Source organism: Pseudonaja textilis, chromosome 1, assembly GCF_049901715.1.
Source record: "Pseudonaja textilis isolate UNSWEBS1 chromosome 1, rPseTex1.2, whole genome shotgun sequence".
NCBI classification, from domain to species: Eukaryota; Metazoa; Chordata; class Lepidosauria; order Squamata; family Elapidae; genus Pseudonaja; species Pseudonaja textilis.
In genome coordinates, this window is record NC_141990.1 from 320,960,106 (window position 1) to 320,972,659 (window position 12,554).

Here is a 12,554-nt window from a genome sequence, read left to right on the forward strand (position 1 = left end):
ATATGCCCTGGGAGCGAAGAGAAGAAAAAAAAAAGGAGGGATTTTTGCGGTGAAAAACATGTTGCATTTTTCCATGCAGACAAAGCATCCATGCATCAGACAAGCATGCCAGCCGAGGGAGAAAGAGAGAGAGAGAGAGAGAGAGAGAGAGAGAGAGAGAAAGGAAGGGAAAGGAAACGAAACTCGCCAGGGATAGGCCAGGAGAGCTGTATAAGGAGAAGGCTGCATCGGAGGAGAAAAGGAGTTAAAGGAAGGAAGGAGGAGGAAGAGGAGGAGGAGGAGGAAGAGGAGGAAAAAAAACACAGAAGCCTGCCCAAGCTGGGAGGTCTGAACGTCGAAGGATGCCGCCAGGAACAGGGAAGAATTGGGCTTCTTCCTCCAGCAGCCAGTCAGGAAACAAAAGACAGGTTTTCAGGGGGTTACAAGACCACCGAGCAACCCGCCCTGCCCCAGGTCTCCCTCCCAGGAAGCAGAGATGCCCTGAGTTAATTGATGGGGGAGAGAGACAGAGAGAGAGAGAGAGAGAGAGAGAGAGAGAGAGAGAGAGAGAGAGAGAGAGAAAGAAAAGAAAGAAAGAAAGAAAGAAAGAAAGAAAGAAAGAAAGAAAGAAAGAAAGAAAGAAAGAAAGAAAGAAAGGAGGAAGAGAGGAAAGGAGGAAGGAAGGAAGGAAACAACGGATCAGAAGGAAGGAAATGGGTGGGGAATGAAGGAAGAAAAGAAATATAGGTGGTGGGAAGGAAGGAAATAGATGAGTGGGAAGGAAGAAAGGAAGGAAGGGAGGGAGGAAAGAAGGAAGAAAATGGGTGGGGAAGGAAGGAAGAAATGAAATAGATGGGAGGGGAAAGAAGAAAACAGGTGGGGAACGAAGGAAGGAAAGAAATAGGTGGGTAGGTGTGAAGAAAGGAAATGGATGAGGAAAGAAGGAAATAGATGAGTGGGAAGGAAGGAAGAAAGGAAGGGAGGAAAGAAGGAAGAAAATGGGTGGGGAACGAAGGAAGGAAAGAAATAGATGGGTGTGAAGGAAGGAAATGGATGAGGAAAGAAGGAAATAGATGAGTGGGAAGGAAGGAAGAAAGGAAGGGAGGGAGGAAAGAAGGAAGGAATTGGGTGGGGAAGGAAGGAAGAAATGAAATAGATGGGAGGGGAAGGAAGGAAGGAAGAAAATGGGTGGGGAACGAAGGAAGGAAAGAAATAGATGGGTGTGAAGGAAGGAAATGGATGAGGAAAGAAGGAAATAGATGAGTGGGGAGGAAGGAAGAAAGGAAGGAAGGGAGGGAGGAAAGAAGGAAATTAAATTGGTGGGAAAGGAAGGAGGGAGGAAATGGATGGGAAGGAGGGAGGGAACGAATGGGAGAAAGGAAGAGAGGAAAGGAAGGGAGGGTGATTCTTGGCCCCAGATCTCAACCTAGATTATTCCTAGTTTGGCTTTCTTCCAAGACCCCCCTCAAGAGAGACCAGGAGTGGGGAGGGGGCAAGGATGGCCGATGGAAGCGAATGATAGGAGCCCAGAAAGGTCCTTAGCCTTTCCTCCTGGGGGGGGGGGAGGAGCAGGCGGTGGGTCAAAGACCCTTCCCCTTTCAAGGGAAACCAATTACACAATTTCCCAGCTACCACAACCATTTCCGTCTTGGCCTTGGCCTACTCTTCCTGTATAACAACAACAACCACAACCCACACCCAATCAACCACAACCAACAAAACAAAATGAAAAAAACCCAAAACCTAAGAAACCATCCAAAACCAAAGCCTGGTCATTTCCAACGGCCTAGTTTTCCTTCCAATCCACCGGCCCACCCGTTGTTTTTCTCGGTCAGAAAGGATGTTATTTCACCCACCACCCCTTTTCGCCCCCATCCCAGGTGGTTTCCCCTTCCCTCTGCCCCCCCAAAAGCTATGTGGCATCCCGCCAGCAAGCTCCAATCCCTTGAAACAAGGTGTCCTTGTTCCCAATGTATAAAGAGATGCTAAAAGTTGCCACGGTTGGAGACCCCTGCTATAAAGTCCATTTTTTTACTTATTGACGTTCTAATTTCTCTTGGTCAAGGTGAGATTAGTTACACACGCCCTAACAGACCACAACCAAGAAGAGAGTATTTGTAGCTCAGGGTTGACCTCTCTGAGCTTAGTTGCTTTCTTGTAGACGTTTCATGACCCAACGGGGTAACATCATCAGTGTGAGTTTTCTCTCTGCTTACATACAAGTGGCTTGCACTTTCAATAGTAAGAACCAGGTGGTTCTTGACAGTTCCTTGATTAGGCTGTTAGACCGAGCCACTGTTGTGGCCCACCAGCAGCCAGTGGAGCTGGCGGCAGACTCCGACAGTGAGGAGGTGGGGTAGGAACATGGGGCCATCCTGGAGTCTGGGGAAGGCTCTGACGAGGGCTCTGCGTCGGAGGCAGAGATGGGGCCAGGGCTGTCTGACAGTTTTCAGCTGCCTTCGGAGTTGGAGATCAGTGGGGAAGAAGAACAGCTGGAGCCTGTTCCCAGTGTGCGCATGCACAGAGCTGCCAGGAGAAGGGAACAGTTAAGGAAGAAAGGTCGACTTGGGAGTAAAGACTCAGGTGGACGGTGAATGGCCCTTCCCTTAGGGAATAAAGAGGAGTGATGTTTGCAGGAGACAATTAGTTCAATTCATTAGAGTGAAGATCTGTTCCTGGTTTCTTGACAAGTACTTGCTGCTACTGCGTGGCGTTTGGAAGCTATCATCCTGGCAATTCTCCAAGCCTGATAATCTCTGTTTGCCAGGACGAGGAATTCATTTTAACCTAAATAAAAGAGGTTTTGTTGGGACAAGGAGTCTGCTTCATGATCTCGGGGAAGCCTAGGTCAGAACAGCCACTTGTATAGAAACAGAGAGCAAACCCCACTCCCCTCTAACACTGATGATGTTATCTAGTTGGGTCATGAAACGTCTGTAGAAAAACCACCAAGCTCCGGGAGCCCCGAAGACCTCAGACCACAACTAAATTCATCTCAAGAACTTGAGACGTTTGACCGCATCCTGACACCGGAATTATGCCTGCAGCTTCAGACCATTCTTCCCAAAGTGGTCGAACGCTCCAGACGCCTTGGACTACAATCCCCATCAGTCCCAACCAGACTGTGGGAGAACCGGGTGCAAGGCACAGCAGCGGGAGAGGGAGGGTGTGTATGACCGATCTACAGCCACGGTGTGCAGAAGGGATAAATCGTGTACGTTGGGAACGGTGGTAAGAAGAAGACAGAGAAAATAAAATAAACAGCCCGGAAAAGAAACGACAAGACAAAAAAAGGGCAGGTGGAGCTATCGGTAACCTCTGGATGGGCAGCTGTCTTACTTTGAGGCTGCAAATCCTTGGGCCTCCTCCTCCTCCCGACCCCACCAATCCCCCCCGCTCCCCTTTTCTGGTCACAGCGACCCCAACCCCGTGGCCGAGTTCAATACAGTAAAGACGAGAGAAGAGGCAGAAAGACAAAGAACAGCCACAGCCATTCATGCTGTTGAGGGAAGGAAAAAAAAAAAAAGAACGGAAAGAAAGAAAGAAAGAAAGAAAGAAAGAAAGAAAGAAAGAAAGAAAGAAAGAAAGAAAGAAAGAAAGAAAGAAAGAAAGAAAGAAAGAAAGAAAGAGCAAATAAAGGGAAAGAAAGTGGGAGGGAGGGAGAAAGAGAGAGGAAGAAAGAAAAGAATGAGCAAAGAAAGGGAAAGAAAGGGAGGGAAGGAGGAAAGAAAGAAAGGGGAAGGAAGGAAGGAAAAAAGAAAATATTGAAAGAAAGAGAAAGAGAGAGCAAATAAAAGGAAAAATAAAGGGAAAGATATAGGGAGGGAGAAAAGAGAGGAAGAAAAAGAGGGGAAGAAAGAAAGAAAGAGCAAATAAAGGGAAAGAAAGTGGGAGGGAGGGAGAGAGAGGAAGAAAGAAAAGAAAAAAAGAAAAGAAAGAGCAAATAAAGGGAAAGAAAGGGAGGGAGGGAGGGAGGAAGAAAAGAAAGGGAGGAAGACAGAAAGGGGAAGGAAGGAAAAAAGAAAATATTGAAAGAAAGAGAAAGAGAGAGCAAATAAAAGGAAAAATAAAGGGAAAGATATAGGGAGGGAGAAAAAAGAGAGGAAGAAAAAGAGGGGAAGAAAAAGAAAGAAAGAAAGAAAGAGCAAATAAAGGGGAAAAAAGTGGAAGGGAGGGAGAAAGAGAGAGGAAGAAAGAAAAGAATGAGCAAAGAAAGGGAAAGAAAGGGAGGGAGGGAGGAAGAAAAGAAAGGGAAGAGAAAGAAAGAGGAAGGAAGGAAAAAGAAAATATTGAAAGAAAGAGAGAGAGCAAATAAAGGGAAAAATAAAGGGAAAGATGGAGGGAGAAAAAGAGAGGAAGAAAAAGAAGGGAAGGAAGGAAGGAAGGAAGGAAGGAAGGAAGGAAGAAAGAAAGAAAGAAAACCATAAGGAAGAAAGAAAAGAATGAGCAAAGAAAGGGAAAGAAAGGGAGGGAGGGAGGAAGAAAAGAAAGGGAAGAGAAAGAAAGAGGAAGGAAGGAAAAAGAAAATATTGAAAGAAAGAGAGAGAGCAAATAAAGGGAAAAATAAAGGGAAAGATGGAGGGAGAAAAAGAGAGGAAGAAAAAGAAGGGAAGGAAGGAAGGAAGGAAGGAAGGAAGGAAGAAAGAAAGAAAGAAAACCATAAGGAAGAAAGAAAAGAATGAGCAAAGAAAGGGAAAGAAAGGGAGGGAGGGAGGAAGAAAAGAAAGGGAAGAGAAAGAAAGAGGAAGGAAGGAAAAAGAAAATATTGAAAGAAAGAGAGAGAGCAAATAAAGGGAAAAATAAAGGGAAAGATGGAGGGAGAAAAAGAGAGGAAGAAAAAGAGGGGAAGGAAGGAAGGAAGGAAGGAAGGAAGGAAGGAAGAAAGAAAGAAAGAAAGAAAGAAAGAAAGAAAGAAAACCATAAGGAAGAAAGAAAAGAAAAAAATCAATAAAGAAAACCACCTCATTCTTTTTTTTTTTTTTAAAGCAAAGTTTCATATTTTATTGCCAGCCAGGATTGGTGCAGTCCCTGGTGCAACCATGAAGAGAGACAATCCATTAAACTAAAACCAGCACTAGGTAAAGCTTCCTGGTGGCATGATTGTGCCCCCGTGCCCTCCGTCATACTTTCTTTTTTTGGGGGAGTGGGGAGTTGAAGGGGAAATGCTGTGACAGTGAATTATGGGACAAGGGAAGAGGAAGGAGCGAGGGGTTGGCGGGGGGGGGTAAGTTCTCTCTCCAAAATACAGTCATCCCGTAGAGAGCTCGGGTGTCGTTTTCCTCCCGTTCCATCCAACCCCGAGCCACAGCATTTGATGCTCACAAACCTACATCCCTTCGTGGCAGGACATCCACCCCCCACCCCCAACCACTGATCCTGGTTACCGAACTTTCAACGTAAGGGAGCCGCCATTTTTTTCTCACTAAGGAAGACGCCACGTTTTCAAGTTGGGTAAGGATTGGAGAGCAGCCTTAAGAGAGAGTCGACTCAACAGGCAGACCGACGAATAGCGGATGGTTCCTCTGAGCCCAGCATGCACCCTTTCGAAACACAGCCCAAGAACAGGTGATAAACCAGGTTTAGCCACACAGGGAGTTTCCCACCATTGTTGGGTTTTTTTTTTGTTTGGTAGCCGGAAATGCCCCTGCAGCCAGAAAAAACGAGCTCCTTGCTTAACTCCTACGGGGCAAAGGCCTAATTAACCCAGACGGGGTTCCGGTTTTGCTCGCACCCCGCAACCCCAAATGCCCTACCCTGGTCGCCATTCCACACCTCGACCCCCAGCCGTTGCGCCTCCTGCCTGACCGTGATCCCTTCAGATAATTCTGGGTAAGAAAAGGGACACCTACTAGACTGGAGCGTGCGCTCCCTGACCTCCGATGTCGGGGCCCCAAGGCCCAAAGCCGAACGAGCCGCCAACTGGAAGACATACTCCGTGTTGGGGTTGAGATCTTTCACCAGGAAGAAAGTCACGGGGTCAAACGTCTTCAGAAACTGCAGAGGCGGCAGCCGGGGGCGAGGGTCGTTAAGCCAAACAAGCGACAGAAAACAAAGGACAGAGGTAGTTTAGTTTACTTTATCGCCCGTCGCACCTCGCACAATGAAATTAATAGGCCCTCTTCGGTGTACACTGGAACTATGAAAATAAAACAACACAAACACACATCCTTCCCATTTTGTACAATGGAATTGGAAACCCCTGATATTGAATTAATGTAGTTGTGGTTCGCCGGCAGCCGGCGGAGAAGGCAGCGGAATCGGACAGTGGGAAAGAACGGGGACCACTCTGGGAATCTGGGGAGGGCTCGGACGAGGATCCTGCATCCGACGGAGAGATGGGACCAGGACCATCTGGGAGTGGAGTGCTCACTCTGGAGGCTCCAGAGTCTGGCAGCAGCGAGGCAGAGGAACCAGGGGAGCCTGTTCCCATTGCGCGCTTGCGCAGAGCTGCTAGAAGGGTTAGAGCAGCTGAGACAAAAGGGGCAACTCAGAAGTAAGGCTGGGAGGTGACTGCCCCTCCCCTAAGGGATAAAGGAGGTGCAAAGGTAGAGAAACCTTTGCAGGAAGCAAAGTCGTTTGCTCTGTTTGGATTAAACCTTGAGGCTCTGTGTGGACTTTTGTACTTCAGTTGGTTTTTTACAGTTAATTTGGCACTTTGGTTGTTGGCAGCCATTCAAAGGAGAGAAAGGTGGGTGCTTATCTCGAGGGACTGTTTGGGACTCATTACAGGCTGGGAATGCACATAATTCCCAGCGTTGAAATAAAACGAAGAGTTGTTTGGACTAAGCATGTGCTTAATTACGGTCTTAGAAAGCCTTGGTCAGAACCAATATTGCACTATACAGTAGAATTCAATATAGTTACTGTTCTGGGATAGAAGCTGTTTTTCAGCCTTTTTGTCCTTGTTTTTATTATCCGGTACCGTCTGCCAGATGGTAATAGTTTAAAAAAAAAGGGGTGCCCAGGATGAGATAGATCTTTAAGGATGTTTTGAACTTTTGTAAGGCAGCGGGAGCTATAAAGCTCTTCCAAAGAGTGGAGAGGGCAACCCATGATCCTCTGGGCAATGATGTTAACCTTCCAGAGTGCTGTCCTGTCTGCCACTGTGCAAAGCAGACACAGGTGCAGGTATGAATGGGGGGTGGGGGGGCATGGTCACTCCAAGGATTCCTTGCCGTGGGGATTCCCATTCCCAAAAGCGGACTCACCTCCGGGGTTCCTGGTTTGTTGCTGATTTCTTTGTAAAGGAGCTCGTACTTCAGAATGATGTCCTGGCGGGGAGGACTCCAGGTTAGTAAAATCGTGCTCTCGCTCTTCGCTTCGGCTCGGAAATTCATCGGCTGCCCGGGAACTAGTGAAGGCAAGGGATGGGAACGCAGAAAAGTTATATGTGAGAACAGGTGAGGGGAAGACAGAAGACAACTGGATAGACGGGTAGTCCTCGGCTTATGACCAAAATTTGAATAGATTAGAATGAGCTGGAAGAGACCTTAGATCTCTCCCCTGCTCAAGTGGAAGAAACTAAACCATTCCAGACCAATGTATTCATTCATCGTCCATTCATTCTCGATTCCGTCTCTTCTTGGCTGACAGGCACTCCTTAATTATTCTATTCCTATGGCATTCAACTTTCACCGTTAAAGTTAATACTATGGTAAACTAAAATCTATCACAATACAAAGCCCCCTTAAGTAACAAACTAGACACTCATTACAACTATTTGAATGGTTGCTGAACAGTGAAGTGGTTCTGAAGATATTTTGGAGGGCTGAATGAAGTACCTTACCAGGCCATTACTTTTATCTGTATCTGTATCTGTATCTGTATCTGTATCTGTATCTATCTATCTATCTATCTATCTATCTATCTATCTATCTATCTATCTATCTATCTATCTATCTATCCATCCATCAATTACTCTATCTATCTATCTATCTATCTATCTATCTATCTATCTATCTATCTATCTATCCTTCAATCCATCCATCCATCCATACATCTCTATCTATCTATCTATTTATCTATCTATCTATCCATCCATCCATCCATCCATCCATCCATCCATCTTTCTTTCTTACTATCTATCCGAGACACGATTTCCTCCTCCTATTTTCTCTACAACACCAACCTTGTGAGGTGGGTTGGGCTGACAGAGAGTGTAACTCCATTGTTGCCCAACTGGCTTTCAGGTCTAAAGTGGAACTAGAACTCACTGTCTCCTAATTATTGGCCCAAAGTCACCCAGCTGGGCGGCTTTCATGCCTAAGGCGGGACTAGAACTCACCACCCCCTGGTGATTGGCTGAAAGTCAACCAGCCAGCTTTCATGCCTAAGGGAGGACTAGAACTCACCGCCGCCTGGTGATTGGTCCAGTCACCCAGCCAGCATTTCATACCTAAGGCGGGACTAGAACTCACTGGTGCCTAGTTATTGGCCCCAAACCACCCAGCCGCCTTTCATTACTAAAACAGGGCTAGAACTCCGTCTCCTAGCCCAGCGCCTTGACTATTAGACCGAACAAAATCTCACCTCCTTGTTGGGTTTTCACTTGGATGGGATCTGAGAGCGGGCCGTCCCCCACGGATGTGAATGCCAAGACTCGCACGGTGTAGGTCTCATGTTCCAGAAGGCTCCCCACGGTGGTCAGGAGACTGTCGTCCACATTGTGTTTCTGCCAGTTGCTGACTGGTTGATCGGGCTCCATGGTGTAATACACCCTGTATCCCCGGATCTGGCCGTTCGGCTCTACTGGTTCCTCCCACTGGATGATCATGGTCGAGGCACTCAACATCCGGCCCTGAACATTTCGGGGGGCGCTGGCGGGTGCCTGCTCCCCCGTACGGGTCACAACGGAATCGCTGTGCGGACCCTGCCCGATGGTGTTCACCGCCGACACCCAGATCTCATATTCTGAGTTGGGACTAAGCCCCCCAATGCTGTAGCGGGTCGTAGTGATGTCCTCCTTGATTTGATACGGCCCGTCCTGACTCTTCGACTTATACTCGATCACGTAATAGGAGACGGGGTCCGGATTTCCGGAGTCCCAGGTTATGGTGATGCTGGTGGCCGTGGTCTCGGTGACAACCGGGGTGCCTGGAGCTTTGGGAAAGGCTGGGAAAACGGGAAGAATTGACTGAAAAGGAATACAGCCACGCTCGCGGCACGTGCTACGTTTCCCCCAATTGGCCGACAAAAGCAACCAGCGTGCGGCATCGAGGGGCACCATTTCATGAAGAACAGCGGCTGAAATACCCTCACCCTAGTGAAGTGGAGTTTAGGAACCTCCTTAAATAGCACAATCGGCCCAGAAATAACCATCGCGGTAACACTTAAGACTTATACACCACTTTGCGGTGCTTCTACAGCCCTCCCTAAACCGTTTACAGAGTCAGCCTATGGTCCCCAACAATCTGGGTCCTCGTTTTACTGACCTTGGAAAGATGGGAAACTTGAGCCAGGGAGAATCGAACTGCCAGCAACAGGCAGTCAGCAGAAGTAGCCTGCAGTGCTGCATTCTAACCACATTGCGCCACCGCGGCTCATGACAGAAACTGTTCGGCTCAGTGGTTGGCGTCAGTCATGTGGGCCGGGTACCCCCCCAAAATGGCCGTTTGCTTGCCAATACAAGAAGCCCTTGACTTACGAACACAATTATGTCAAAATTTATATGGCTAAGCAAGCTATTTGTTAAGCGAGTTTTGCCCCACGTTTTTTGGGCCACCATTCTTAAGTGAATCACTGCAATGATTAAGTTAGCAACATGCTAGGCCCCTGGGAATTGCAGTCCACGCATCTTAAAGTGCCCAAGGTTGAGAAAGACAGTTCTAGATTGTTAACTAATTCTGGATCATCTTGGCTAATATTCCTCTTTTCCCAAAATACGAATGTTGGCTTGTAAACTAATCCTGGGTCATCTCGGCCAATATTCCCTTTGTTTTTCTCTTTGACTATTCCCAAAATACAAATGTTGGCTTGTTAACTAATCCTGGATCATCTTGGCCAACATTCCCTTTGTTTTCCTCTGACTATTCCCAAAATACGAATGTTGGATCATCTTGGCCAACATTCCCTTGGTTTTCCTCTGACTATTCCCCAAATACAAATGTTGGCTTGTTATCTAATCCTGGATCATCTCGGCCAACATTCACTTTGTTTTCCTCTTTGATTATTCCCAAAATGCAAATGTTGGCTTGTTCACTAACCCTGGATCATCTCAGCCAATATATTCCCTTTGTTTTCCTCTTTGGCCATTCCCAAAATACAGATGTTAATATAGCACACCTCTGGTTTCCTTCAGGTCAACGCACAAATACATCCAGGCTCTTTCCTGAAGAAGGGCAAGGGAGACGCCTGTGGCTCTTTTACTCTGTCAAATGCTCCTCATGTCCTCATTACAGAACAACCCAGGTGGAAGGGACCTTGGAGGTCTTCTAGTCCAACCCCCCGCCCCCCAAAAAGCCCACAATACAGGTGCCATGCCCGAAGAGCCCACGAACTGGCCACAAACCTATGCAAATGAACACAGGAGGCACGCATGCGTCTCGAGGACAGAAATGCACGAAGCAGATGAGGCAGGCTGTGGTTGTGGCTGGACCTTGTTTGCAAACAGCACGGTGGCGGGGGGGGGGCGACATGCAGCCCCCCTCACCCCCAAGGAGCATTTGAGGGCAATTCTGGAACACATGCAACAGGCTGCTATCACGTCATGCAACAATGCTCTTCTCGTGCATAGCTCTCTTACCCCCATGTGGGAAGTTAGCCAGAAGTCACAATTCCCCGAGAAAATGCAGAGACAGACCATGGGATGCATTTCAGGTATATTGGACAACAGGCAGTCCTCGATTTACAACCGTTCTTTGGATGTTACAGCAGCGCTGAGAAAAAGGGGCTTACAAACTGTTCCTTGGAATCGTTCCCAGGGTTACGCCATCAAAATCCAGGTGCTCAGCAACCGGCATGCGTTTACGTTGGGCTGTAGCACCGAGGCTTGCCCTCTGGAACGTTCCCAACAAGCAAAAGTCAAGGGGGGGGAAGCCAGATTCACTTCACGACCGCACAGTTCACTTAACAACTTCGGCGATTCGCTTAAGAATGCTGGCGGAAAAGCTCGTAAAATCGGGCCTGACTCAGAAAGAGCAAGAGCTCTTGGACTTATGTGCTGCTTCACAGTGCTTTGTAGGCCTCTCTAAGTGGTTTGCAGAGTCAGCCTGTGCCCCGCCCCAACAATCTGGGTCCTCATTCTAACGACCTCAGAAGAACGGAAGGCTGAGTCAGCCTTGAGTTGGTCAGGATCGAACTCCTGGCAGTGGCAGAGTTTGCCTGCAATGCTGTAATCCAACCACTGCGTCACCAGGGCTCTTGAGACACACACACACACACACAGATATTGTAAATGATAGATAGATGATAGATAGATGATAGATGATAGATAGATGATAGAAAGATAGAAAGATAGATAGATAGATAGATAGATAGATAGATAATAGATGATAGATAGATGGGTGGATGGATAGATAGATAGATAGATAGATGATAGATAGATAGATAGATAGATAGATGGATATAGATGATAGATAGATGATAGATAGATAGATAGACAGAGAGATGATAGCAACAGCACTAAGACTTATATACTGCTTCGCAGTGCTTTATACCCCTCTAAGCGGTTTATAGAGTCAGCCTCTTGCCCTCAACAATTGGGTCCTCATTTGGTCAGGATCGAACTCCTGACAGCGGGCAGAGTTTGTGTCATGCCCCTGGTGTAGACTGACTCTGAGGAAGAGGAGGAACAGCCAACAGGGAGTGGGAGGGTGGCTCCAGAGGTGGTGGAGGAGGCTGGGGAAGGGCAGAGGCCGGCTGGGCAGTCAAGAGGCGGATCCAGGCCCATCCCCTCTCCATCCTAGGTCACGCAGGGAGGAGAGGATCAGGGAAAAGCGAGGTCTACTCAAGAGGAGATTACCACGATCCTCCTCGTGGTTTGCAGGTGGGAGCTATGTATTATAAGTTTGCAACTGCGTAGTTAGAATTTGCAGGAGTCAATTTAGTGTTCCCCTTGAAAGAGGTTTAACTTTGCTGGCGTTCTTCCCATGGGCTTTTCTCGGTTATTTTCCTGGAGTTTATGATTTGTTATCTTGGCTTGCTTCGGATTCTCATCAATGCAGTTTGTTTTAGTTTCCTGTTTGCCTCATTATTTACTTTTGTGACTTTAAACTGTGCCTAATAAAACAGTTAAGTTAAGCTGAAGGCCTTACCGGACTTTAAATATATGTTTTGGGTTTTGAGTTATTTTGAGAGACTATGGGTCATCACAGTTTGCTTGCAATGCTGCATTCTAACCACTGTGCCACCAGGGCTCTTGAGACATACACACACAGAGAGATTGTAAATGATAGATAGATAGATAGATAGATAGATAGATAGATAGATAGATAGACAGACAGACAGACAGACAGACAAATAGATATAGATAGACAGAAAAATAGATAGATGGATGGATGGATGATAGCAATAGCATTTAGGGCTTTATAGCTCTCTTTAAACGGTTTATAGAGTCAGCCTGTTTCCCCTAAAATCTG

General features: G+C 47.1%; 1 protein-coding gene across 9 annotated transcripts in view; it reads right to left on the bottom strand.

Annotated features, from left to right (window-relative positions):
- The window catches only part of PTPRS (protein tyrosine phosphatase receptor type S), a 353,020-nt gene that overhangs the window by 106,452 nt on the left and 234,014 nt on the right, over window positions 1-12,554 (bottom strand). For all 9 annotated transcript variants that reach the window (XM_087922613.1, XM_087922619.1, XM_087922620.1 and 6 more), the window contains 3 exons: window positions 8,509-9,090; window positions 7,188-7,330; window positions 5,829-5,973 (listed from right to left, as the gene is read on the bottom strand). In XM_087922613.1, the coding sequence (XP_087778739.1) occupies window positions 5,829-5,973; window positions 7,188-7,330; window positions 8,509-9,090 (870 nt within the window). The remainder of the gene's footprint in view (window positions 1-5,828; window positions 5,974-7,187; window positions 7,331-8,508; window positions 9,091-12,554) is intronic.